Below are 27,312 nucleotides of genomic sequence, written 5' to 3'. Positions count from 1 at the left end.
TAAACTTAGTTGCTGGTTTGAAAAATGTATATATCTGTAATGGCAAATTTCACTAAGGAATCATTATGTTGGGAAGCAGTCGTTAGTATTCTCAGTTCCTTAAACAGCCCTTTACACGAAGTTCTTGAGTTCACACCACAGAAAACGTTAGATTGGCATGATGAGTTACCTCATAAAATGTCCCCATATCAGATTATGAAATGAAAGTAAGCATTTGTATCGCACATGTCTGAAAACATTCGCATAGAAAATAAAGATTGGTTTAGGTTTTTCAGCAGTTCTGTGGTATTCTCATCCCATTTAAATTTATCATCAAGCTGTAATCCCAAGAACTTAACATTGTCAACTTTTTCTATCTGCTTGTCATCATATTTTAGGCATACGCTGCCGTTAAACCTTTTACAGGTTGTTTACTGCATTTACTATGTTTTTTCAAATTTTAGTGGCAGAGAACTGGCTAGTAACCATTTATTAACGTCCATGAAAATTTCGTTACCTGACATTTCTATGGCTATACTTGATTTACTATTTATCGCAATGTTCGTATCATCTGCAATCAAAGCAAACTTGGTATCTGGTAATGTTACTGATGAAAGTGAATTGAATCATTGATACACATAAGAAAAAGTAAGAGCCGTAAGATGGAACCTCGGGGGACACTGCATATTATTGGCTCCCAGTCAGATGACGCTTGATACTTAATGCACATCTCTTTTCTATTGACACCCATTGTTTTATGACATGGCTTAGCCACATCCTGGGGGATGTTTCTAGAATGAGATTTTCACTCTGCAGCGGAGTGTGCGCTGATATGAAACTTCCTGGAAGATTAAAACTGTGTGCCCGGAAACATCCCCCAGGCTGTGGCTAAGCCATGTCTCCGCAGTATCCTTTCATTAGGAGTGCTAGTTCTGCAAGGTTCGCAGGAGAGCTTCTGTATAGTTTGGAAGGTAGGAGACGAGATACTGGCAGAAGTAAAGCTGTGAGGACCGGGCGTGAGTCGTGCTTCGTTAGCTCAGATGGTAGAGCACTTGCCCGCGAAAGGCTAAGGTCTCGAGTTTGAGTCTCGGTCGGGCACACAGTTTTAATCTGCCAGGAAGTTTGAAAGTTCAATTTTTTAACATCCGTTATGTGACGTGCATCGCCACAAGTTCGATTAATGTCGGACTGGAACTTCCATGTTGTAACACTTTCCATTTCTGTAAGTGTGTGTGAAGGTAAATAAAGTTTATTCACTGCACACCACACGGTCCACCCGTCGAGCGTGAAGAGACTTCTCGATAGCAAAATGCGAATTTTCAGTCCCCTAAATGCGCCAGTTTTGCTTATTGTTGATCCCATCCAAATGAAAGTAGACTTCGTCGCTAAACCAAACCGTACCCACATACTAGTTCCACTCATGCCCCTCCGTCAACTGTACAGTTTGAACGTCCTAATGCAAACAGTTTAGATGTTATGACAATTTTATTCGCTACAGTTCAACAATCGTCTTACACTCGTTTTATGCGAGCACTTCGTTCTTGCTCTGCCACTCTTATTGTTCCTTCTTCGCTCCTGTACATATTGTATATAATCCGTCTTTCTCTACAGCTTATACCTATTTTTCTCAGAATTTCCAACATCCTTTACTACTTTACGTTGCCGAACGCTTTTTCCAGGTCGACAAATCCTTTGAACATGTCTTGATTGCTTCCATTATCAACTTCAACGTTAGAACTGCCTCTATGGTGCCTTACCTTTCCTAAAGCCAAACTATCATCTAATAATGCATTCTCAGTTTACTTTTCCATTCTTCTATATAGTATTCTTGTCAACATCTTGAATGCATGAGTTTTTTAGTTAATTGTGCGATAATTCTGACACTCGTCGGCCCTCGCAATCTTCCGTATTGTTTGGATGATATTTCTCCGAATGTCAGATGGTTTATCGCTAGATTCTTATGTTCTTCACACCAAAGTGAATAGTAGTTTCGCTGCCGCTTCCCACAATGACTTCAAAAATTCTGATGGAATGTTATCTAATCCTTCTGCCTTATTCGCTTTTTAGTCTTCCAAAGCTCTTTTAAATTCTAATATTGGATACCCTATTTCTTCTACGCAGACTCGTTTCTTCCCCTCGTAGAGGTCTTCCGTGTATTATTTCCACCAGTCGCCTCTATACTCTGCATTTAGCAGTGCTTCTCTCAGGGCACTCTTATTGTTAGTGCCCTTGCTTTTAGTTTCAGCGAAGGTTGTTTTCATTTTCCTATAAGCTTCCGAGAGTCATTTCTTTTTGGATTTTTTCATGTTTTTCATGTTTTTCGACTTAACTTCCCCTCACTTTCTGTTTATTTCACCCCTAAGTAACTTGTATTTCTGTATTCCTGAATTTCTCTGAATATATTTGTACTTCTTTCTTTCATTGATCATCTGAAGTATTTCTTCTGTTATCCATGGTTTTTTCACAGTTATCTTCTTTGTACCGATGGGTTTTCTTCCCAATTTCTGTGAGTGCTCATTTTTAAAGACGCCCATTTCTCTTCAACTGAATCGTCTACTGAGCTACTCCTAATCGCAGTATCTTTAGCCTCAGAGAATTTCGAATAGGTAATTACGTATCCAATTTCTTTGGGCATTGATTCTTCCTGACTATTCTCTTAACCTTCAGCCTACTCTTCATCACTCTTAAATTGTGATCTGATTCTATATCTCCTCCTGGGTTTGCCCTACAATCCAGCATTTGATTTCGATATCTCTGCCAGACCATGATGTAATCTATCTGAAATCTTCCCCTGTTCAAAAATGTTCAAATGTGTGCGAAATCTTATGGGACTTAACTGCTAAGGTCATCAGTCCCTAAGCTTACACACTACTTAACCTAAATCATCCTAAGGACAAACACACACACCCATGCCCAAGGGAGGACTCGAACCTCCGCCGGGACCAGGCGCACAGTCCATGACTGCAGTGCCATAGACCGCTCGGCTAATCCCGCGCGGTCTTCCCCTGTCTTCCGGCCTTTTCCAAGTATACTTTCTCCTCTTATAACTCTTGAACATAGTATTCCCTATTATTAGCTGAAGCCCGCATCTCGTGGTCGTGCGGTGGCGTTCTCGCTTCCCACGCCCGGGTTCCCGGGTTCGATTCCCGGCGGGGTCAGGGATTTTCTCTGCCTCGTGATGGCTGGGTGTTGTGTGCTGTCCTTAGGTTAGTTAGGTTTAAGTAGTTCTAAGTTCTAGGGGACTGATGACCTAAGATGTTAAGTCCCATAGTGCTCAGAGCCATTTGAACCATTTGATATTAGCTGAAATTTATTGCAGAACTCAATCAGTCTTTCTTCTCTCTCATTCCCGATACAAAGCCCATATACTCCCGTAACTATTTCTTCTACTCCTTCACCTACAACCGCATTTCAATCCCCCATGATTATCAAATATTCATCTCTGCTTTTAACTGCTGAATATCTTCATATAGTCCCTCTATCTCTTCATCTTTGGCTTGCGACGTCGGCATGTATATTGCACTATCTTCGCCGGTGTTTGTTTGTCGTCGATTTTGATGGGAATAACCCTATCACAGAACTGTTCACAGTGACTCTCTTTCTGTGCCTTCCTTCTCATAACGAATCCTACTTCCATTATAATTTCTTCTACTGCTGTTGACTGGGTGTTCTGTGATGTCCTTAGGTTAGTTAGGTTTAAGTAGTTCTAAGTTCTAGGGGACTGATGACCGTAGATGTTAAGTCCCATAGTGCTCAGAGCCATTTTTTTTACTGCTGTTCATATGACATCGAGTGCTGTGGCGCAGTGATTAGCATACTGGACTCGCAGTCGGGAAGACGGCGGTTCAAACCCGCCGCCGGCCGTCCGGTTTTATGGTTTCCGTAAATCGCTCCAGGCAAACACCAGGATTGTTCCTTTGAAAGGGCACGGACGATTTCCTTCCACGTCCTTGACACAATCCTGCATGTGTTCCGTCTCTAATGACCTCGATGTCGACGGGACGTTAAACCCGTTCTTCCTTCTTCCCTCCTCGCTGATATTACGCTGTCTCATCTGAGTAGAAATCCTTATCGCCTTGCCATTTCACTTCACTGATCCGCACTATATCTATATTGAGCCTTAGCATTTGCCTTTTCAGATATTCTACGTTCCCTGCCACGATGAAACTTCTGACGTTCCACACTCCGACTCGTGGAATGTTATCCTTTCGTTGGCTGTCCCATCTTTCTCTCATGGTCACAGCTCCCTTGATAGTCCCCTCCTCGATATCCGAATGTAGTCCAGAACATTTGCCATCGACGAGGTCATCATGGTACCTTTTCAGTTACAGGCCACATGTTCTCAGGACACACATTATGAGTCTTTAATGTCTTCTGCGTTCTCATGCAGTTGATCATTGCTGATTCTTCCACCTTGTAGAGGCAGTTTCCCAGCCGAAGGGCAAGAGAGTGCCCTGGACCTCTGTCTGTTCCTCTGCCCTCTTTGACGAGGCCGTTGGGTTGACAGAATGAGGATGACTTCTTATGCTGGAAGTTGGGTAGGGTTGGGTTGTTGTGGGGGAGGAGACCAGTCAGCAAGGTCATCAGTCTCATCGGATTAGGAAAGGACGGGGAAGGAAGTCGGCCGTGTCCTTGCAAAGGAACCATCTCGGCATTTGTCTGGAGCGGTTTAGGGAAATCACGGAAAAACTAAATCAGGATGGCCGGACGCGGGGTTGAACCGTCGTCCTCCCGAATGCGAGTCCAGTGTGCTAACCACTGCGCCACCCCGCTCGGTATATGCTGGAAGTGCTCAGCCGCCATTGCTGATGATTTTTGTTGAATGTTTAAGTGGTGGCAGAGTTCTAACCCTGGACCGAGGATGTTTTCATTACTAATCAAAGACGCTCACCCTAGACTGTAGGTAGTTCAATCGTTGTGTACTGCGTACCGTAGAAGAATGGTTCGGTGACGATGTCTGTTCCTATCAGCATGAAAAAGCGGCTGTCATAAAGCAACATTTGTGAGGCATTGTTTTGTGGACAGTAAAATTCCTTAAATGTACCAGCCTGTCCACAGACACGACCTGAACCTAACTGGGATGAGTTAGAACACCGACTTTACTCCAGATTACAGCGTTCTACGTTACTGACTTCTCTGGTTTCGGCTCTTGAGGAATAACAGGACGCCGCTCCTCGATAGAAATTCAGACAGCTCATTGAAAGTGTCCCCAAAAGAGTTCAAGCCCTCGTAAAGGCGAAGGGTGAATACACCTCATATTAATGTCCAGTCAAATTTGTTCGGATGCTTTTGATTAGATGCTGTATACTATCACTGCTTACTGCGAACCTCGACACGGAGCACTGCGTGCGACTTTCTGTCCGGCAACGATTCTTCGACGAAAACACGTATTCGAGGTAATTATCTGTCTGATCCTATCTCTGTTTTTGGTCTACTTTGCGATACGGGGTCGAATCCCTATCGCAAATCAATCTGATCTCATGCGTCAGCAACTGAGCTGATAAGATTAATTATCGTTTTATATTTTATTTCAGCATATAAGTAGTAAGATGAGCTTTCGGGCCAGGTTACTGCCGTGAGGGGACCAGAAATCTTAACGGGTATTTGTGTTACGCGACCGGTGTCTAAACGTGTGAACCGAACCAACCTCATACACTGTGTAAACAGCTTCAACACGGCACCAACTCAGTTTTCCACGCCCAATAGAGTATGCTTACACTCAAAAGCGAACTGAAGATCTGGTCAGGGTGGCAGCACCGTCGTGGTTACACCACAGACACAGGGGGAGTATACTGTTGAAGGTTTTTGAATCGAGCGGACTACATCTGTATTCACCAATCTCCTGCATTGCGCAACAACGACACACTGACCAGCACTGTTGTTGATAGTACTACTCGCACACCATCATCCTGACAACATTTATTCTAAGTTTAATGTGTATGAATCGAGCTCTAGTCTAATAAACGACTGGCAGACTTCATCCCGACTCTCCAGTCTCTCATAGATCTATTGTAGTATGCCTTTTTTCAAACTACACTACCCGACAAAGAAAGAGAAGAACCCAAACCACATGGCTGGATCTCACACCATTGTCGGGTATGTAAGTGCAATTCTCTGTGACACGCTGAGCAGCTACGAGTGCTCATTAGCGGTGGTCGTGTTCAGCGGTGTTACCAGGTCTCGTAGAGTATATAAGGGGCATGAACAGCGTCAGATGTTGAGTGATCACTGTGAATCACATGGACTGTTGTAAGACAGCGTTATCTGCAGCTGACACAGTTCGAAATTGGCCTCCCTGTGGACCTCCATTCGGCAGGCTGGTCTAATGGTGCACCAGACAGATTTGTGGTCCATTCGGATGTGACAGTGGCCCGATGATGTACTCCATGGGAACGTGAGGGCAAGTACAGTCGTAGTCAAGGTTCTGGTCGACCACATCTGACCATCGCACGGGAAGATCGTCGTACTGTGCATAAAGAACGTCGCAGCCCCTTCACATCTGCTCTTGCCATCCGAGGACAAATAATGGGTCATCCATTTGGGTCATCCCATGTCATTGGTCAGGGACTTGCACAGCCGTCCTAGTGGATTACCTAGTCATGCGTAGGCTGCCATTAACAGCACAACACAAACGTGTGTCTTTGGAGTGGCGCCGTGACTGGGAAGCACGGACTGCTGATGAATAGTGTTGCATTATGTTCAGCAGTGAGTCGCGGTTATTCGCATCCTCGGATGACCTTCGTCTGCAGGTTGGCTGTTACCTGGGCCGAGGCCCTTCTTCCAGTGTTTTGGAGAACCATAGTGGCGTTACTCATGTCTTCATGGTGTGGGGAATCTTTGGGAATAGCCTCAGGTCACGCGTTGTAGTGTCGGAGGGAACTCTGCTGACACATCCATGCGGCACGGACATTCTGCGTCCTCATGTGCTACCTCCCATGTGAGAGCATCATGAAGCCATTTTTCAACAGGACAGCGTTCTGCACGCTTCGCACGTGCTTCCAAGAAGTCTCTGCGTGATGTTGACGTACTGCCGTGGCCAGCAAGATCTCCAGATCTGTCCCCGACTTGTGGGAACAGCTAGGGAGTTAACTCCGCCTCATTCCCAGTATTTGGGATGTCAAGGATCAGCTACAACAGTTGTGGACCAGCTCGCCCCCGCAGAGGGTAAAACGGCTTTATGACACCCTTTTTAACCCTATGAGTGATTGCGTACAGGACAGACATGCAGCTTCATACTGACAGGCGAGCTCACACAGCAAAGTTCTTCTGCAATGAGGTCACATACCCTCTCAACCCATGAAGTTTCATCTCGTTTCCGGCTCCCCTTCTGGGTGCTCAACTTTTTGTACGGGCAGTGTGCCATGTCGTATGCTAGCCACCTACGCAAGGTCTTCAGGAACAAAGGCTGCAACGTTCACCAAACAAATGAAGTTATCCCAAGCAAGAATCACAAAAAAAAAAAAAAAAATCGACGACGAGGAGTAGCGAAAGAAACTTGCTTTTTGTTGTTCTGTGGCTGCATGTTACGCAAGACAAGTCGCTTGCTGGAACGACACACAATCAAGTTTATCATCGGGCCTCCAATAATAATCCGACAATTGTTGAGACCAGTGAAAGGTGCAACATGTCTGGGAATTCCCGAGGTCTACACGATTCCTAGCAAGTACGGCCAGTCTTAACGTCGGACAGACAGTGCGCACTGTAGAACAGCGCAGGAAGGAGCGTGGGAGATTTTATCACCTGTGCTACCCCGAAAAATCCGCTTTAGTTAAGCAGGCTCTGGTCACCTCATCAAATATGAGATACCTTTGTCTTCACTGCCACTAACAGCTTCTGGGAATTTGTAATTAAAAGAAGCTCTCGAAATAAAAATCACCGATAATACCGTTGATAGGGACGGCGACCTGTATCTGAGCAGGCGTCGGATCCAGCGATCGGTAGGTTGAAGTGTACGCAGCGAACGCCGAGTCAACGTATGCCCATATAAGGCGATGCCGTGAGCACCATGATGACACACTCGGCAGCTATATTACACAGTGAGGTGACAAAAATCATTGAATACCTCCTTTCGTCAGGTGTAGCGAAGCAGCTCGACATGGCATGAACTCAACAATTTATTGTAAGTCTGCTACAGAAATATTGAGCCCTGTTGCCTCTATAGCCGTCGATAGCTGCGAACGTGTTGCCGTTGCAGTATTTTGTGCACGAACTGACCTCTCAATTATGTCCCATGAATGTTCGATGGGTTTCTTATCGGGCGATCTGGATGGTCAAAGCATTCGCTCGAACTGTCCAGAATGTTCTCCATACCAGTCGCGAAAAAAATTACGACCCGGTTACGTGACATCGTTGTTTGGGAACTTGAGCTCATGAATGGCTACAAATGGTCTCCAAGTAGCCGAACATAAACAATTCCAGTCAATGTTGGGTTCATGTGGACCAGAGAACCCAGTCCATTCCATGTAAACACAGCCTACACATCTTCAATAAAATTCTTCAGGGTATCAGACCGCATCGTCATAATTTTAAAATGCGCCAACGTTTCGGCCAGCGTTGCAGCTAGCCTTCATCAGGGCCTTACGTTAACTGCTAAATGAACACACTTGGTTCCTAAATAGCTGCACCAGAAACCGTGTCGTTACTTGATTGGCTGTAAAAGGAGGAGGAGGAGGGGTGAAAGGTATGCTTTATTGGTGTTTCCTTTATTATCTGTCATTGGCTGAAATAGCTGTTTTCTATTGGTCTTTATATTAATCCACCCCATTGGAGGAGACGGACGAATAGCGAACAGGTGATGGCTGTGACGTCACACTGTTTCCATGCTGTCCAGAAGCCGGCTGCGGCGTGCCATTGCTTTTGGCCAAAAGACCCGCCAACATGAATAGAGAGGACGGGTACAAGCTTCCGAGGCCTTGGCTGCCTGCAATAGCAGGGCTACGGAGCGGCGGCAGAGCCGTGGCGGCCCATACAGACACGCGGAGAGCCGCAGTAGTGGTCGCGAGCACACAAAGCAATGGCACGCCGCAGCCGGCTTCTGGACAGCATGGAAACAGTGTGACGTCACAGCCATCACCTGCTCGCTATTCGTCCGTCTCCTCCAATGGGGTGGATTAATATAAAGACCAATAGAAAACAGCTATTTCAGCCAATGACAGATAATAAAGGAAACACCAATAAAGCATACCTTTCACCCCTCCTCCTCCTCCTTTTACAGCCAATCAAGTAACGACACGGTTTTCTCGTGCAGCTATTTAAGGAACCAAGTGTGTTCATTTAGCAGTTAACGTAAGGCCCTGATGAAGGCTAGCTGCAACGCTGGCCGAAACGTTGGCGCATTTTAAAATTATGACGATGCGGTCTGATACCCTGAAGAATTTTATTGAAGAATACAACGGCCGCGGAAGCCTACGCTTACATACAGCCTACACAATTATGAAGCTGCCACCCGCACGCACAGTGAATTGTTGACAATTTGGCTACATGGATTCGTGGAGTACGCGCCACACTCGAAACCAACCATCTGCTCTTACCAACTGAAATCGGGACTCACCTGACCAGGCCACAGTTTTCTAGTCGTCTAACGTCCGAAAGACGTAGTCAAGAGCCATGGAGAGGAGCTGTAGGCGATGTCGTGCTGTTTAGCCAAGGCACTCGCGTCGGTCGTCAACTGCCGTAGTCAATTAACGCCAGATTTCAGCACACTTTTCTAACGGATACTTTTCACATTGATTTCGGAGGTTATTTCACGAAGTGTTACTCCTATGTTGGGGCTGATAACTCTGTGCATGCGCTCGTTAAGTGAAGACCGTCGGCCACTGCATGTCAGAGGTAATGCCTAAATTTGTTATTCTTGGCATGCGCTTGACGACGTGGATCTCGGAGCACTGAATTTCCTAACGATTTCCAAAATGGGATGTCCCAAGCGTCTAGCTCCAACTACCATTCCGCGTTCGAAGTCTGTTAATTCCCATCGTGCGGCCGTAATCAGGTCGAAAACCGTTTCACATGAATCACCTGAGTAGCAGCCCCGCCAGTCCACTGGCGTTTTATACCTCGTGCACCGCCATCTGTATATCTGCATTTCGCTATGCCATAACTTTTGTCTCCACAGTGTGTAAGGGCGTACTAACAGTCCATTAACTACCACTCCCCTTGACAATGGCCATGGAGTGCTTGGTCGAACATTCCTGGCTTTTTAACCACTTGACGCAGCTGGAACCAGAGGACGTTTTTTCATCGTTACAACCGCGTGACTCTGCATTCTTACACAACAAAATCGTGCCTGTTAATTCTGTAACTGGCCAGAAAGCTATTTCACTAGGTAATCGAGTGTTGAGTTCAACCTATAAATACAGATGGCAGTTTTGCAAAGCTTCACACCAGGTCCGTTCGTGTATCACTGTATATTTGACGCCACTTGAAGTACATCCTGTCCCAACTCTTTATGATGAGTGATTATATGCAAGTTGCGTTTGCGTAACCTACAGTATTACGAAGGACATACATGGTAAATTTATTACATTGCACATATAAAGATTCACAGGTCCCCGTCTTGCGATGAAAGTGTAATCTTGGCTTCTTAACATTCGACTGGTTATGTATCGTTTCTGGATAAGAATTTCGTTACCACAAATTTATTCATCTGCCCTTCTTCATCATCCCCGAATGCCTGGCTTAACATCGTGGAGCAAGCCCTATAGTGACGGTTGTGCCAGTAACTCATGCTAAAGGGTGTTTCACAATTCCTTTTATATGCTTCTTGGAGTTGTAGAGGGGACATAATACATAATGTTTAGTTAAGGAATCCATATCCAGAAATGTGCCGTTTATATATAAAAGAAGTTTGAATATAGAATCATTCTGAAATCTCCCACCTCACGGTACGCACCAAAAAATGAGAAAAGGGAGACGTCGTCAGTCCCTGTTGTAAAATTATGGCATCACATACCAGTTTGGACCGACTACGACAGCGAGAATCTGGTACGTTCGCAACTGGGAGCGTTGATTGTGCTGCTGTACGGACGCGCCGTACTCTCGCGACTTTGAATAGAACGTCCTTCGTCACGGAGAAGAACACCCGGCGACAAGTACCCTAAAAGTTGCCCATGCCATAGGTTCTTGTAGAACACATAGGTCAGAGATCATTGTCTTCGCTGTGTCCGTACCTTGAAGTGGGCCATTTGAAAGCGATTCAATCTGTAATCAGACACTACATTTCCTTATCAGAACTTCATGTCCTAAGTCCTCCCTACAACCACTAGAAGTCTGTAATAGGAATTTTGAAACACCTTGCATATGCTTATCATGTGCGCAGGGTGTCCAAATTTTAGTTCCACTTACAAAACTCTATAGTAAAAGTATCGCTGTTAAGGATGACGTCAAATTTGAACAGGGGGAATTACTTGCACGCGTGAAAGTGGACAACGAATGGCCACGGAACATTCTGTGGACAGACGAAACCCACTTCCGTCTCCAAGCACATGTCAATACGCGTAACTGCAGAATATGGACAACGGAAAAACCACACGCACATCAACCAGCACCACTTCACTCTGCAAAGATGACTGCGTGGTGCGGATTGACAGCAGCATATGTCGCAGTGCCGTAGATGAGTTCTCTAGGTCCTGTTAGCTGTAGCGTCACTGGGGAACGCCGAGACTCTTTTGCGCACCAACATCATTCCAAGAGCGTAGACGTGTGGGTAGTATCATTTTTATGCAAGATGGCGCTTCTCCGCAGATTGTATAGCCAGTGAAGCGGTTGCTGCACAGGCATTTCGGAAATGCTGGAATTATCAGCCGTCATTTCCGTACATCCTAGTCGTCCAGATCATCTGATCTTTATCCATGTGACCCCTGGCTGTGGGATTGTCTGAAGCATGCTGTGTTCAGTGTTCTAATGACGAGCGTGGCTGAACTGAAACCACGCGCTGCGCAACGCATTCTGAACGTGACCCAACTCTTCCCCCCCCCCCATCCCCCCGCCCCACCCACCACCCTCCCCGAGACCCACCGAACTGTTGTGGAACATGCTGTTTCTCGATTTCAGCTTGTGGCAGAAAACGGTGGACAGCATACTAAACATGCTTTGCGCCAGTTTCACGATAATGCGATACCGATGCCATTTTGCTTTTTATGCGATTGTTGGTCACAGAACAAATACCGATGTCATTTGGCTTTTCATCCGGTTTTTGGCCCCAGAACAGTTAAAGAAGTTGTCATTTTGCTTTTTATGCGGCTTTTGACCTCATGACAATTGAAAAGCGATTTTTTTGATCTGGAGTGGTACGCGGCTGCCGTGGTGGATGGGCTTGCGTACCTAGGAGTACCATAATGTTGACTGCAGAACTTGGGCAATCATGCACATTGAACTGTACGGATGGTGTAATTCGCAACTCAAACCATAGCCGTCGTATTGCGATTCATGTACGTTAATTTACGTTAAGAGGCTTAGAGCGCCATCTATTGGTAAAAATCTTCATTAACCTTTTTTTGTTCCATCAATTTTCCCCATGTGTCAAAAATATGCTGTTCAAATCTGACGTCATTCTGAGCAGTGTTTCTTTTTCTACAGCGCTTAAAAACTGGAACTTTAATTATGGACAACCTGCACGTGCTGTCTCTTAAGGGGGAACAACAGGGTGATGGTTGAAAAAACTCGAAATGTTTTGTTATGTATTTTGAATGTATATACATTGAAGAGTTATTCATCAATATATTACGCGAGAACTCCAAAAACCGACGATTGTGTGGACATTTGAAACCGAGCGTTCGTGGCGCGCCTCGGCGTTAGAGAACCGGTTTCGCACTCACGCTCCCTTCGTTGCGTCCGTGAGACGTTTAGGGTTAAAGTTAACCTGATTCGCTGAGCGTTGTTTGGGCGGTTTCATTCAAAATGTGAACGAAAGTTTCAACAATCTCATTTGGAGATACTCTCCAAAAATAACATCCAGCCAAAGTGAAATTGTCAACATTGTTTCAGATTTGCCCGTATATCTATCTACCCAGTGTAGATAATACGGCATTAATGCACGTGACAAATGCCTTCAAATCAAAATCGGCAATGGAATGCGTCGATTCTGTGAAGATAGAGACGCCAGCGTCGATGCGCTCAGCGATGAAAAGGGCTTTGAGGACGAAAATCAGGACTTGCCAGGTCAAAGTAGCAGATAGTGGCCATCCACTGGCCGGGGCGATAGTTATTAGGGACCAGGTATCGATGATATGCCGTAAGTTTCGAGCTTTGTCCCTTCTTTTATATGAAAAATACTTGCAAGTGTTAAATGCATGCCGGCCGGAGTGGCCGAGCGGTTCTAGGCGCTACAGTTTGGAACCGCGCGACCGCTACGGTAGCAGGTTCGAATCCTGCCTCGGGCATGGATGTGTGTGATGGCCTTAGGTTAGTTAGGTTTAAGTAGATCTAAGTTCTAGGGGACTGATGACTTCAGAAGTTAAGTCCCATACTGCTCAAAGCCATTTGAACCATTTTTGTTAAATGCATTTTTCTCAAAACCATGTGTTTCGGCATGCTTGTAATCGCCCACGCTACAATTTTCATCCGGTTTTAGTGATCTTTGGTCTCCCTTGAAGCAAAATGAAGTCTCTTCAGTTCATCGTAGCAGATATTTTTATGTTTATATTCAGTATTTCTTTCGGCCAAAAAAGGGGTGTCGAAAACACGCCATTTTTTTTAAATATCTGTAATTGTGCTAAGAAGTTGTTTTTTTTTTTGCTAATCCCTACAACGAACTAAAATTACATGTGTTAAGGATCAGGTTGATACGTTCATGTTTCAACCGGAGTTACACCGACAACCATCGATCTAACACCTTTCAGAGTTGCCTCGGGAAAATGCCAACTACGCAGTGGAAATACTAATATTTTTCAATAAAAAAATCAATAAAAACTTCACTGTGTGTTTTATTTATTGCATCAAACCCCATTTGTGTACTACATTCCAGTACAGAGAAAAAAAATCCTGAATTTGAGCAAATTTTCGTCCGTCACCATGTCGTTCTCTCAAAACAAAATACAACACCGGCGATTAAAATTGCTACACCAAGAAGAAATGCATATTATAAACGGGTATTCATTGGACAAATATACTACACTAGAACTGACGTGTGATTACATTTTCACGCAATTTGGGTGCATAGATCCCGAGAAATCGGTACCCAGAACAACCACCTCTGGCCGTAATAACGGCCTTGATATGCCTGGGCATTGAGTCAAACAGAGTTTGGATGGCTTGTACAGGTACAGCTGCCCATGCAGCTTCAGCACGATACCACATCAAGAGGAGTGACTGGCGTATTGTGACGAGTCAGTTACTCGCTCACCATTGACCAGACGTTTTCAATTGGTGAGAGATTTGGAGAATGTGCTGGCCAAGGCAGCAGTCGAAACATTCCTATATCCAGAAAGGCCGTACCGGACCTGCAACATGCGGTCGTGCATTATCCTGCTTAAATGTAGGGTTTCACGGGGATCGAATGAAGGGTAAAGCCACGGGTCATAAAACATCTGAAATGTAACGTCCACTATTCGAAGTGCCGTCAATGCGAACAAGAGGTGAGCAAGACGTGTAACCAATGGCACCCCATACCATCACGCCGGGTGATACGTCAGTATGGCGATGACGAATACACGCATCCTATGTGCGTTCACCGCGATGTCGCCAAACACGGATGCGACCATCATGATGCTGTAAACAGAACACGGATTCATCCGAAAAAATGACGTTTTGCCATTCGTGCACCAAGGTTCGTCTTTGAGTACACCATCGCAGGCGCTCCTGCCTGTGATGCAGCGTCAGGGGTAACTGCAGGCATGGTCTCCGAGCTGATAGTCTATGCTGCTGCAAACGTCGTCGAACTGTTCGTGCAGATGGTAGTTGTTTTGCATACATCCCCGTCTGTTGACTCAGTGATAGAGACGTGGCTGCACGATCCGTTACAGCTATGGGGATAAGACGTCTGTCATCTCGACTGCCAGTGATACGAGGCCGTTGGGATCCAGCATGGCGTTCCGTATTACCATCCCGAACCCACCGATTCTTTATTCTGCTAACAGTCATTGGATCTCGATCAACGCGAGCAGCAATGTCGTGATACGGTAAACCGCAATCGCGATAGGCTACAATGCGACCTTTATTAAAGTCAGAAACGTGATGGTACGCATTTCTCCTCCTTACACGAGGCATCACAACAACGTTTCACCAGGCAACGCCGGTCAACTGCTGTTTGTGTATGAGAAACCGGTTGGAAACTTTCCTCATGCCAGCACGTTGTAGGTGTCGCCACCGGCGGCAACATTGTGTAGACGCTCTGCAAAGCTAATCATTTGTATATCACAGCATCTTCTTCCTGTCAGTTAAATTTCGCATCTGTGGCACTTCATCTTAGTGGTGTAGCAATTTTAATGGCCAGTAGTGTATAAAAAACGAATTGATCTTGTGTTGCAGTCCAGCTTCCAAAAAACGACATCTGCGTATCATCTACTCGAAATTCTCCCGTGCTGTCAACTGAGCGGGTAAGTCATATGGAATCAGCGTTTCAACGGATTTGTACCCGTTATCTTTAGGAGATTAGTAGGAACCTCAATGAAGCCAGGCTTGACTCTGTCCGATAACCCAAGAATACTTCTTCCGTTGTTTTTGCACGCTCCGTGCACGTCGTAAGTTTCTTCACCTGTGCCCTACTTCGAAAGCCACTTCTCGAGACGCGCTGGAGGGGGACCGCCGCCGGTGGATCGGAAGTGTAGTGGGCAGCGGACGCCGGTGGAACCGGGTCCTGGGTCCTGTGTGGGCGCTTACGTAAACGACGGGCTATCGCATCATGCGCCCGTGACTCGGCCGCCACGGTCACGCGCGTGCCGTGCTGCGCCGCCTTACGCAACCACGGGAGGGACAGCTCAGATCCGTGCCACAGCACGCAGATAGACGCCGTCTGTGTGCTCTTCCGACCGGACGTGCTGTGTTTCATTACACTGAATGGAATAGACAACATGAAACCGGCACCATAATGACGCCGCTACCAACACTATTTACGAAGGACACTACATACATGTTAACTATAGACTATTGCCCCCGTTCGTCAGATGGTTACAGTGAAGTACACATTGCACTGCAGTGCAATGTTGTGAGATCAGTTGTACTTGCGTAGAGTGCGTTACTCAAAATCCGGAAGAGGGTAACTACACCGGGTGTTCGGAAATTCCCGTTATAGACTTTTAGGACTGGCACACGGAAGTGAGTACATAATGTTTGAATGGAAACCAATGTCCGGAAACGTATCGTTTCCTTTCTAGGGTAGTTTCGGTTCAGATGTTTAACTCACCAACTTCGGTTTGAAGGGCTGAACTAGGGGTGACGCAGTACAACCATTACGTAACGGTTCGATAGGAAACAAAGCAAACCTCCATTCATCACTTAAGCACATTTCTTTCTACACTACTGGCCATTAAAATTGCTACACCACGAAGATGACGTGCTACAGACGTGAAATTTAACCGACTGGAAGAAGATGCTGTGATATGCAAATGATTAGCTTTTCAGACCATTCACACAAGGTTGGCGCCTGTGGCGACACCTACAAGGTACTGACATGGGGAAAGTTTCCAACCGATTTCTCATACACAAACGGCAGTTGACTGGCGTTGCATGGTGAATGTTGTGATGCCTCATGTAAGGAAGAGAAATGCGTACCATCACGTTTACGACTTTGATAAAGGTCGGATTGTAGCCTATCGCGATTGCGGTTTATCGTATCACGACGTTGCGGCTCGCGTTTGTCGAGATCCAATGACTGTTAGCAGAATATGGAATCGGTGGGTTCAGCAGGGTAATACGGAACGCCGTGCTGGATCCCTACGGCCTCGTATCACTAGCAGTCAAGATGACAGGCATCTTATCCATATGGCTGTAACATATTGTGCAGCCAGCCGGCCGAAGTGGCCGTGCGGTTCTAGGCGCTGCAGTCTGGAACCGCGAGACCGCTGCGGTCGCAGGTTCGAATTCTGCCTCGGGCATGTATGTGTGTGATGTCCTTAGGTTAGTTAGGTTTAACTAGTTCTAAGCTCTAGGTGACTAATGACCTCAGAAGTTGAGTCCCATAGTGCTCAGAGCCATTTGAACCATTTATCGTGCAGCCACGTCTCGATCCCTGAGTCAACATATGGGAACGTTTGCAAGACAACAACCATCTGCACGAACAGTTCGACTACGTTGGCAGCAGCATGGACTATCAGCTCGAAGACCATGGCTGCGGTTACCCATGACGCTGCATCACAGAGAGGAACGCCTGCGACGAACCTGGGTGCACGAATGCCAAAACGTAATTTTTTCGGATGAATCCAGGTTCTCTTTACAGCATCATGATGGTTGCATCCGTGTTTGGCGACATCGCGGTGAACGCACATTGGAAGCGTGTATTCGTCATCGCCATACTGGCGTATCACCCGGCGTGATGGTATGGTGTGCCATTGGTTACACGTCTCGGTCACCTCTTGTTCGCACTAACGGCACTTTGAACAGTGGACGTTCCATTTCAGATGTGTTACGACCCGTGGCTCCACCCTTCATTCGATCCCTGCGAAGCCCTACATTTCAGCAGGATAACGCACGACTGCATGTTGCAGGTCCTGTACGGGCCTTTCTGGATACAGAAAATGTTTTATTGCTGCCCTGGCCAGCACATTCTCCAGACCTCTCACCAATTGAAAACGTATGGTCAACGGTGGGCGAGCAATTGGCTCGTCACAATACGCCAGTCACTTCTCTTGATGAACTGTGGTATCGTGTTGAAGCTGTATGGGCAGTTGCACCTGTACACGCCATCCAAGCTCTGTTTGACTCAATGCCCAGGCGTATCAAGGCCGTTATTACGGCCAGAGGTGGTTGTTCTGGGTTCTGATTTGTCAGGATCTATGCACCCAAATTGCGTGAAAATGTAATCAAATGTCGGTTCTAGTATAATATATTTGTCCAATGAATACCCGTTTATCATCTGCATTTCTTCTTGGAGTAGCAATTTTAGTGGCCAGTACTGTATTGTCATTTAAACATTACGTGTTTACATCATTCTAAAATAAAAAAGAACCCAGTATACTGTGTACCAATAGAACAGTACTGATGCATTACAAAAGCGCCTCGATGTGGCGACCACCAGCTTAGTTATAGACATTGTACCTACAAAGCGTGTTCTGGTATACACTCTCCATCCCACGTGATCTCTTCAGTTTCTACTGCAGTGGCCACAACTCGTGCCAGCAGATCTCCTCTGTCTCTACAGGAGTCTCGGAAAATAAACTTTGCATACGACCCTGCAAGAAGTAGTCCATATCGCGGTGACCACGCAGCTGGATATTTCACTTTATCGTCTGCTGAGACGTCTCAAAACCGCACTTGCAGGTCTCGTAGTAAGCCAGACGTTAAGTGACATCAGGTACCTAGCTGACGTAGTATGCGTCATCTTGTCAAGCCTATTGCATACCAGGACAAGCACCTCTGAGAATTTTCTCTTTCCCTCAGCAGACGTGGACGCTTTACACGTCTGGATTGAAAGCGTCACACTGTTTCCTATTCAAAATATTTCGTATTCACTCGCGCCTACAAGTTCTATGAGCTTGTCACGGGAATTCTCAAACACCCAGTATTTCAGGTCTGTAGTCGTCCTCAACCATTCGATGAAACACGCATGTCAAGTGTTCGTAGAAAAATTTCCGGATGCCGATATCTCAGCACAAAGCAGCATATACGATTTAGTTAAAAATGTCGTACATCAGATACAGTTTGAAATATAAAACGACACTGCAAATTAATTTTATTATTGCACAGGCCATTGCCAATATTGAAACGAGAATTACTGCTAGTCCAGAAAAAATCACTATGTGAGTTATCATAGCAGTACGGCGCTAAATACACATCTTGTCGTAAAACTCTTCTCGAATTAAAATTGTAACTACACCGCGCTAAAACTGTGCAACAACTGAAGGAGACGGAAAAACCGAAACTGATTATGACAACTGACTTCTGGAAAAGTTGTTAGTGGACAGACAGACATGATGTCGTATTTCATGTTGCATGCGACGTAATTTCATTTGTCCAGCCATGTTACTTCGCAGAATACTGGGATTTGGACACCGAGGAGTCCTCGAGAGGTATTCGAGCGTCCACTTCACGATGAGAAAATGGGTGTTTGGTGTGGCGTCTCCGGGAATTGGATAATGGGACCAATATTTTTTGACCGAGCTGACAATACACAAGTTTACCTCACAATTTTCGAAAAATTCTATGCGCAGTTAACTGATAATGAAAAATAGTGCAGCTTCTTTCAACAAGACGGAGCTACGTGTCATGCATCAAACGATTTGCTGAATGGCGTTTATGCAGCTTTCACAAATGAACGAGTTGTAGGCAGTACACTGTGGCCTCCACGTTCCCAGAATCGTCTACTTGCAATTCTTTCCTTTTGGACTACTCATTGGAAAGAGTTCAGGCAGGTAATCCCCAAAATATTGATGAAGATGAACAATGAACGAGCAATCGCCGAAATTGACAACGAAGTTATGTGTGAGACAACTCTCAATATGATCAGTCGAGCACACAGCTGCATGCTGTCTTCAGTTGCCTTATAGCTTGTCACAACGTCGATGTTCAGTGATCATCTCGCAAGACGTTTGCTACAATAATGATAATGAAAGCACTAATGTTAAGAAACGCATCATTTAAACAACTATTCATTCATAAATTTCATTCAAACATAATCTACAGATTCTACAGCGATTACGTTGTGGGTTCGGTTTTATATTGGTCAACCTGGGCAAGAACAGTGGAATCCTATTAGGGTCTTCTTCTGTACGCTCTGATTGTGATGAAGTCCGCAACCTACAGATTTTTTCTTTCCAGTTTGTATAGTTCGTAGCTTAATTGTTGTTAACGATGATCTCTTCAGTTCTTTAATTCGTTGGGTGCTGTCTATACTGTTAACGGATGTGACAGTCTTTTACTGGCGCTACAATTAATTTTGTGTCCCAGTTCCTGGATATGGTAGGTCTGAGGCTGCTGTGTCTTTCCGTAGTACTTCCTTCAAATAGTCGCACGAACGACAAAATGCCTGATATCGAAATAAGTGTCCACGGAATAGACAAGCAACTGAAATCGCTCAACAGAAGGCCGTCCACTGGACCCGACAGAATACTATCATGATTCCACATAGAGTATGCAAAGGACTTGCCCCTCTATTAGCAGAAGTGTACCTTAGGTCTTTGGAGGAGTGAAGGGTTCCTGACAATTGGAAAAAGGCACAAGTCATTCCCATTTTCAAAGAGGTTCGTCGAACAGACACACAAAAGTACAGACGCGTATCTCTGACGTCGGTCAGTTGTAGAATTCTGGAACATGTTTTATGCTCGCGTATTATGACATTTCTGGAGCCGAAAAACTCTTTTGCAGGAATCAACATGTGTTCCGGAAACAATTATAGTGTGAAACCCAGCTCGCTCTGTTCGTCCACGAGTCCCAGAAAGCAGTAGATACAGGTGCCCGGGTAGATACTATGTTTCTTCACATCAGGAAGGCATTCAATACAGGCCTGCATTGCCTGTAATGAGCGAAATATGACCGTACGGATAACCAGACCAACTTTTTGATTGGATGTGAAGAGTTAGTAGCAAACCGAACACAGCGTATGATTCTGAACGGAGAGAAATCTTCAAACACGAAAGTAACTTAGGGCGAGTCCCAGGGGAGCGTTGCAAGACCTTTACTTTTCAGAGATATACAGTATGTATATAAATAACATAGCAGATAACGCCAGAAATTCCATGAGGCTTTTCGTCGATAACGCTGTTGTACATGGAGAAGTCGCGGCGCTAGAAAATTGTAGCGAAAGGCAGGAAAACTTGCAGAGGATCGACACTTGCAGGGAGTACATGAAATGTATTCGCAGTTTGCGAATATGGGCAGCCAGCAGCTCTATAATGAAATGACGACAGTGAAAATTTATGCCGGAACGGGACTCTAACACAGATTTCCCGCTTATAGTGGGCGGTCGCCTAACCATTAGGCTACCCGAGCACGCTCCAGGGCCAGAACCAAGCTTCCATATGTGGTCAACCAAGTGTTTACAAACCGCATTAGTACTTCCATTATGTTAGGTCAGGGGCCCTAATTCCGTCCCTGCTTCCATAATTGGCAATTGATGTTCAGCCGAAACTTCCTGGCAGATTAAAACTGTGTACCGGACCGAGACTCGAACTCGGGACCTTTTGCCTTTCGCGGGTAAGTGCTCTCCCAACAGAGCTACCCAAGCACGACTCAGCCCCGTCCTCACAGCTTTACTTCCGCCAGTACCTCGTCTCCTACCTTCCAAACTTTACAGAAGCTCTCCTGCAGAAGAGTTTCTGTAAAGTTTGGAAGGTAGGAGACGAGGAACTGGCGGTAGTTGACTGGGTATTCTGACTGATGATAACGGCTCGTCTTTTGCTGCGCTGTACTCCAGGTCTCACTGGTCATTCATACCTTTAACGCGTCAGACAGTCATGCCATTGTTAGTCCGAAGACCGATAGTTGTCAGCACACAATGCAAGCAGCATGCTATCTGCGACCGACACAGTGGGGCGAGCGTCACTGACATCAGGCGAGAAACCAATCATTGGTGGAAAACTCGAGAGCAAAATTCAAACACAAACCTTTTATGTTATTAAATAAACTATTATACTGTTATGGTCCATTTAGCACTAAATAAGATTCTAACGGTTTTATAGAAACAAAATAAATCTAAAATTTTGTACTATTTTGAACCTCACAAGGATCTAGAATGTTAACGTACGAAACTAGAGTGAAAGACGAACAATGAGGTTGTTTCTTGGACGGAATGGGGGCTGGGGTGAGAGGCGAGTGGTGAAAGAGACGCTTGAGTGGGTTCTTTGTGAGACAGAAGCAGGTGGCAGGTTCTCACACATTCAGGCTCGCCACTGTATGTGGGCGAGGTGCGGCAATGGCTGGAGCAGCCAGCAGAGGTTCTTCGGCGCATGCATGTGCACTCGAAAACTCAAGTGCTTTTATACACGTACAGTAACGCCTACTGGAATATACGTAGTATATACGTAATGTAACGGGAAACGTTACAAAAACGTAAATGTTGGTCAATCCCCGGAAGTTCTTGACCAACTGGTTTGAAATTTTGACACAAAGTGGAATTCATACAGTTTTTTATGTACCTAATTCTTTAAGGCACGTATATTTTTAATGTATATATAATATATGTACTATATAGAGATCTCAGAATGTATCTTTCCGATTTACTTAAAATTTTTACGTGTTACTGTAGAAACGTTAACACACGTATACACTAAATACTTTTTAATGTATACAGGGTAACTATTGCCACCGAGAATAATTCCGAAAGTATGATAATAGCTGAAACGTTTGTGGGACAAATGTTACATGGGACAATGAGGGCCATAATATTAAGTTGGTTGTTTGTTGCTAGGTGGGGTCGCGTCAGAGATATGGTAAGCTTCGTTTTTTTAAATGGGATGCTGTAATTTGGTTCTTATTTTCTGACAGCAGCTATCAAGACGAATCCAATGATGTGTAACAGTAAGGTCTTTGAAGGTCAACGAAGGTGAAAAAGGTGGCATGAACATCTATTTACACAAGGTGTTCGAAGTGATTACCACTGGTATCAACGCAGTGTTGCAATCTTCTTATCATGGATTGAGTGGTATTCCTTATTACTTCGGCACTTATCGAAGCACATGCACTGACAATTGTCTCTCGTATATCGTGCAAATAGTAAATATTCTTCAGTCTGGAACCGCGCGACCGCTATGGTCGCAGGTTCGAATCCTGCCTCGGGCATGGATGTGTGCGATGTCCTTAGGTTAGTTAGATTTAAGTAGTTCCAAGTTCTAGGGGACTGATGACCTTAGATGTTAAGTCCCACAGAAAGAAAAGTTAATATTCGCCGAATACGACGTATCCGTCTAATGTGTCATTGACATGTAAACACCATTCGACAGTTTCGCAATACAACACTAACAGGAACGGTAAGACTAGTATCTTCGAATCAAGCGAATGTGAATGATGTATTCCTTCGAAGAACAAGTCGACATGCTTCTGATTTACGGAGAATGGCAACGAAATTCAGTGAGAGCTGGAGACTTATACGCTGAAACATATCCCCAGCGAACTCATCATACACTTCGTACATTTAAATATGTGTATGATAAATTCAGAATAGCTGGATCCTTAACGCATTGGAAATATATCCGGCAAAGGAAAGTTACTAACGAGGAAACGGAAATTGGTACTCTTGCCACTGTGGTTCGAGATCCTTGTGTTAGTTCGCGTCAAATCGCAAGGGAATCTGGCATGAGCCAGAGTAGTGTCGTTCGTGTTCTGCATCGCCATAAATATCATCCTTACCATATCAGTCTCCATCAAGAATTAACGGGTAGGAATTGTATGCATCGCACTGAATTCTGCCTTTGGGCTCAACTTCAGATTCAGAGGGATGACACATTTATTAATTTGAATTGACGAGGCTACATTCACGAACCATGGAAATGTTAATTTACATTACATGCGTTATTGGGGAGCTGAAAATCCATGTTGGCTGCGGCAAGTTGCACACCAACAACCGTGGTAGATGAATGTATGGTGTGGGATTCTGGAGAACAGAATTATAGGCCCCTATTTCATCGAAGGAAATATTAATGGTAGGAAGTACACCACGTTCCTGCAAGAAACATTAGGTGTATTATTAGATGAAATACCTTTGCGAACAAGGAACAGAATGTGGTATCAACACGATGGGTGTCCGGCACATTTTTCGCTGATGGTTAGAAATGAGTTGAAGAGACAAATCCCAAATGGTTGGATCAGGTGCGGAGGAGATGTGTCGTGACTGGCTAGTTCGCCAGAATTGACGCCTCTGGATTTCTTCTTGTGGGGATTCGTAAAAGACATTGTTTATGAAGACGTTCCAACTGCACCTGAAGATATGCGAGAGAGAATTGTCAGAGCATGTGCTTCGGTAAGTGCCGATGTGATACGGAATACCACTCAATCCATGATAAGAAGATTGCAGTAGTACATTGATATTGTCATCACTTCGGAGACCTTCTGTAAATAGACGTTTATGTAACCTTTTTGACCTTCGTTAACCTTCAAAGACCTTCCTGTTACACATCATTGGACTCGTCTCGATAGCCGCTATCAGAAATAAGTACCAAACTATAGCATCCCATTTACTAAAACAAAAGTATACGCTAGTGAAACGTTGGCAAACAGGGAAGTTATATTTATGGCTAAATGGTTTATGATTAGAATGCTACTACAGAATCTGATTTGCAATAACAATAAACAATACTCAAGGTCAGAAAGGGCGGGGGAGGGGGGGGGGAGATGAGATACACAGAGGGGTGGGAAGAAATGGACATAGAAAACGGAAAGGAGGAGATTGACAGAGTGGGAGCAGTAGGAGAGAGAGGAAAGGAGGGCAACATAGAGAGAGAAAAGGGGAGTAGGTGATGGAGAGAGCAAGGGGGACAGAGACAGGGAAGAAAAACAGCAAATGACGTATCCTATCCCCAGATATATTACACTATTGGCCATTAAAACTGCTACACTAAGAGGAAATGCAGATGATAAACGGGTATTCATTGGACAAATATATTATACTAGAACATTTTCACGCAAGTTGGATGCATAGATCCTGAGAAATCAGTACCCAGAACAACCACCTCTGGCCTTAATAACGGCCTTGATACGTCTGGGCATTGAGTCAAACAGAGCTTGGATGGCGTGTACAGGTACAGCTGCCCACGCAGCTTCAACACGATACCACAGTTCATCAAGAGTAGTGACTGGCGTATTGTGACGAGCCAGTTACTCGGTCACCACTGACCAGACGTTTTCAATTGGTGAGAGATCTGGAGAATGTACTGGCCAGGGCAGCTGTCGAATATTTTCTGTATCCAGAAAGGCCCGTACAGGACCTGCAACATGCGGTCGGGCATTATCCTGCTGAAATGTAGGGTTTCGCAGGGATCGAATGAAGGGTAAAGCCACGGCTCGTAACACATATGAATGTAACGTCCACTGTTCAAAGTACCGTCAATGCGAACAAGAGGTGACAGAGACGTGTAACCAATGGCACCCCATACCGTCACGCCGGGTGATACGCCAGTATGGCGATGACGAATACACGCTTCCAATGTGCGTTCACCGCGATGTCGCCAAACACGGATGCAGCCATCACGATGCTGTAAAGAGAACCTGGATTCATCCGAAAAAATGACGTTGTGCCATTCGTGCACCCAGGTTCGCCGTTGAGTACATAATCGCAGGCGCACCTGTCTGTGATGCAGCGTCAAGGGTAACCGTAGCCATGGTCTCCGAGCTGATAGTCCATGCTGCTGCAAACGTCGTCGAACTGTTCGTGCAGATGGTTGTTGTCTTGCAAACGTCCCCACCTGTTGACTCAGTGATCGAGACATGACTGCACGATCCGTTACAGCCATGCGGATAAGATGCCTGTCATCTCGACTGCTAGTGATACGAGGCCGCTGGAATGCAGCACGGCGTTCCGTATTACCATCCTGAAAGCACCGATTCCATATTCTGCTAATAGTCATTGGATCTCGACTGATGCGAGCCGCAATGTCGCGATACGATAAACCGCAATCGCGATAGGCTACATTGCGACCTTTATCAAAGTCGGAAACGTGATGGTAGGCATTTCTTCCCCTTACACGAGGCATCACAACAACGTTTCACCAGGCAACGCGGGTCAATTGCTGTTTGTGTATGAGAAATCGGTTAGAAACTTTCCTCATGTCTGCACGTTGTGGGTGTCGCCACCGACGCCACCCTTGTGTGAATGTTCTGAAAAGGTAATCATTTGCTTGTCACAGCATGTTATTCCTGTCGGTTAAATTTCGCGTCTGTAGCACGTCATCTTCGTGGTGTAGCAATTTTAATGGCCAGTATTGTATAATTGTTTGCGTTTTCTTTTCTTTCTTTTCCGTTTAACCAGACTGAGCAAAGCAACGTTTGGCTGCGAACAGTTAGTGACTGAAATAAAGTAATATAAAATAAAATAATGACACGATGGTGTAAGGATCGTTATGATAGTGTCATTATTGTGAAAAGAGTGGTGACGGTCTACGGTCGGAGTGTAGGACGGCAGTACCTCGACAATGGCGCCGTCGTCGCCGTACCGGAAGAGCAGGTTGTTGGTCCAGCAGTCGCCGTGGCAGAGCACAGCCAGCGGCTCGCGCGGCTGCACCAGCGCCACCATGCGGCCGAAGAAGTCGCCGTCGCAGGCGAAGTGGCGCAGCCTCTGAAGGTAGCGCGCCCCCGCCTCCCCGTCCTCCTCCGCCAGGAACTTGCCCACCTGCGGCACCACACGCCCGCTTTCACACAGCCTGCCGTCGTCACCTGTAGGACGAGCTAAAACGTCTTGGGACTAGGCTAGTTTGAGGGTAAAATTCCAGGGACTGGACAAGAACTTGGAAACACCGCGAGAAGTGCTTGCTTGAACATAAATGCAGATCCTAGCGAAGCCAGCATGTTGCGCTTTTCTATTTGATCATCAACTGCACCTGTGCAGTACAACTACATCTACATCTACATACATTCTCCGCAATCCACCATACGGTGCGTGGCAGAGGGTACCTCGTACGACAACTAGCATCTTCTCTCCCTGTTCCACTCCCAAACAGAACGAGGGAAAAATGACTGCCTATATGCCTCTATACGAGCCCTAATCTCTCTTATCTTATCTTTATGGTCTTTCCGCGAAATATAAGTTGGAGGCAGTAAAATTGTACTGCAGTCAGCCTCAAATGCTGGTTCTCTAAATTTCATCAGTAGCGATTCACGAAAAGAACGCCTCATTTCCTCCAGAGACTCCCACCCGAGTTCCTGAAGCATTTCCGTAACACTCGCGTGATGATCAAACCTACCAGTAACAAATCTAGCAGCCCACTTCTGAATTGCTTCTATGTCCTCCCTCAACCCGACCTGATACGGATTCCAAACGCTCGAGCAGTACTCAAGAATAGGTCGTATTAGTGTCTTATAAGCGGTATCCTTTACAGATGAACCACATCTTCCCAAAATTCTACCAATGAGCCGAAGACGACTATCCGCCTTCCCCCCAGATGCCTTTACACACTTGTCCCACTTCACATCGCTCTGCAATGTTACGCCCAAATATTTAATCGACGTGACTGTGTCAAGCGCTACACTACTAATGGAGTATTCAAACATTACAGGATTCTTTTTCCTATTCATCTGCATTAATTTACATTTATCTATATT

General features: G+C 45.4%; 1 protein-coding gene across 2 annotated transcripts in view; it reads right to left on the bottom strand.

Moving 5' to 3' along the window:
• The window catches only part of LOC126481084 (uncharacterized), a 319,354-nt gene that overhangs the window by 60,596 nt on the left and 231,446 nt on the right, over positions 1-27,312 (bottom strand). The window contains exon 4 of one of the 2 annotated variants that reach the window (XM_050104582.1): positions 26,180-26,383. The exons of the other annotated variant lie outside the window; for it this stretch is intronic. Within the exon in view, the coding sequence (XP_049960539.1) occupies positions 26,180-26,383 (204 nt within the window). The remainder of the gene's footprint in view (positions 1-26,179; positions 26,384-27,312) is intronic. 2 annotated transcript variants of the gene reach the window in all.

This window comes from Schistocerca serialis, chromosome 5 (assembly GCF_023864345.2).
Source record: "Schistocerca serialis cubense isolate TAMUIC-IGC-003099 chromosome 5, iqSchSeri2.2, whole genome shotgun sequence".
NCBI classification, from domain to species: domain Eukaryota; kingdom Metazoa; phylum Arthropoda; class Insecta; order Orthoptera; family Acrididae; genus Schistocerca; species Schistocerca serialis.
The sequence above is the reverse complement of the archived record's forward strand: the minus strand, read 5'-3'. Positions and strand labels throughout refer to the sequence as shown.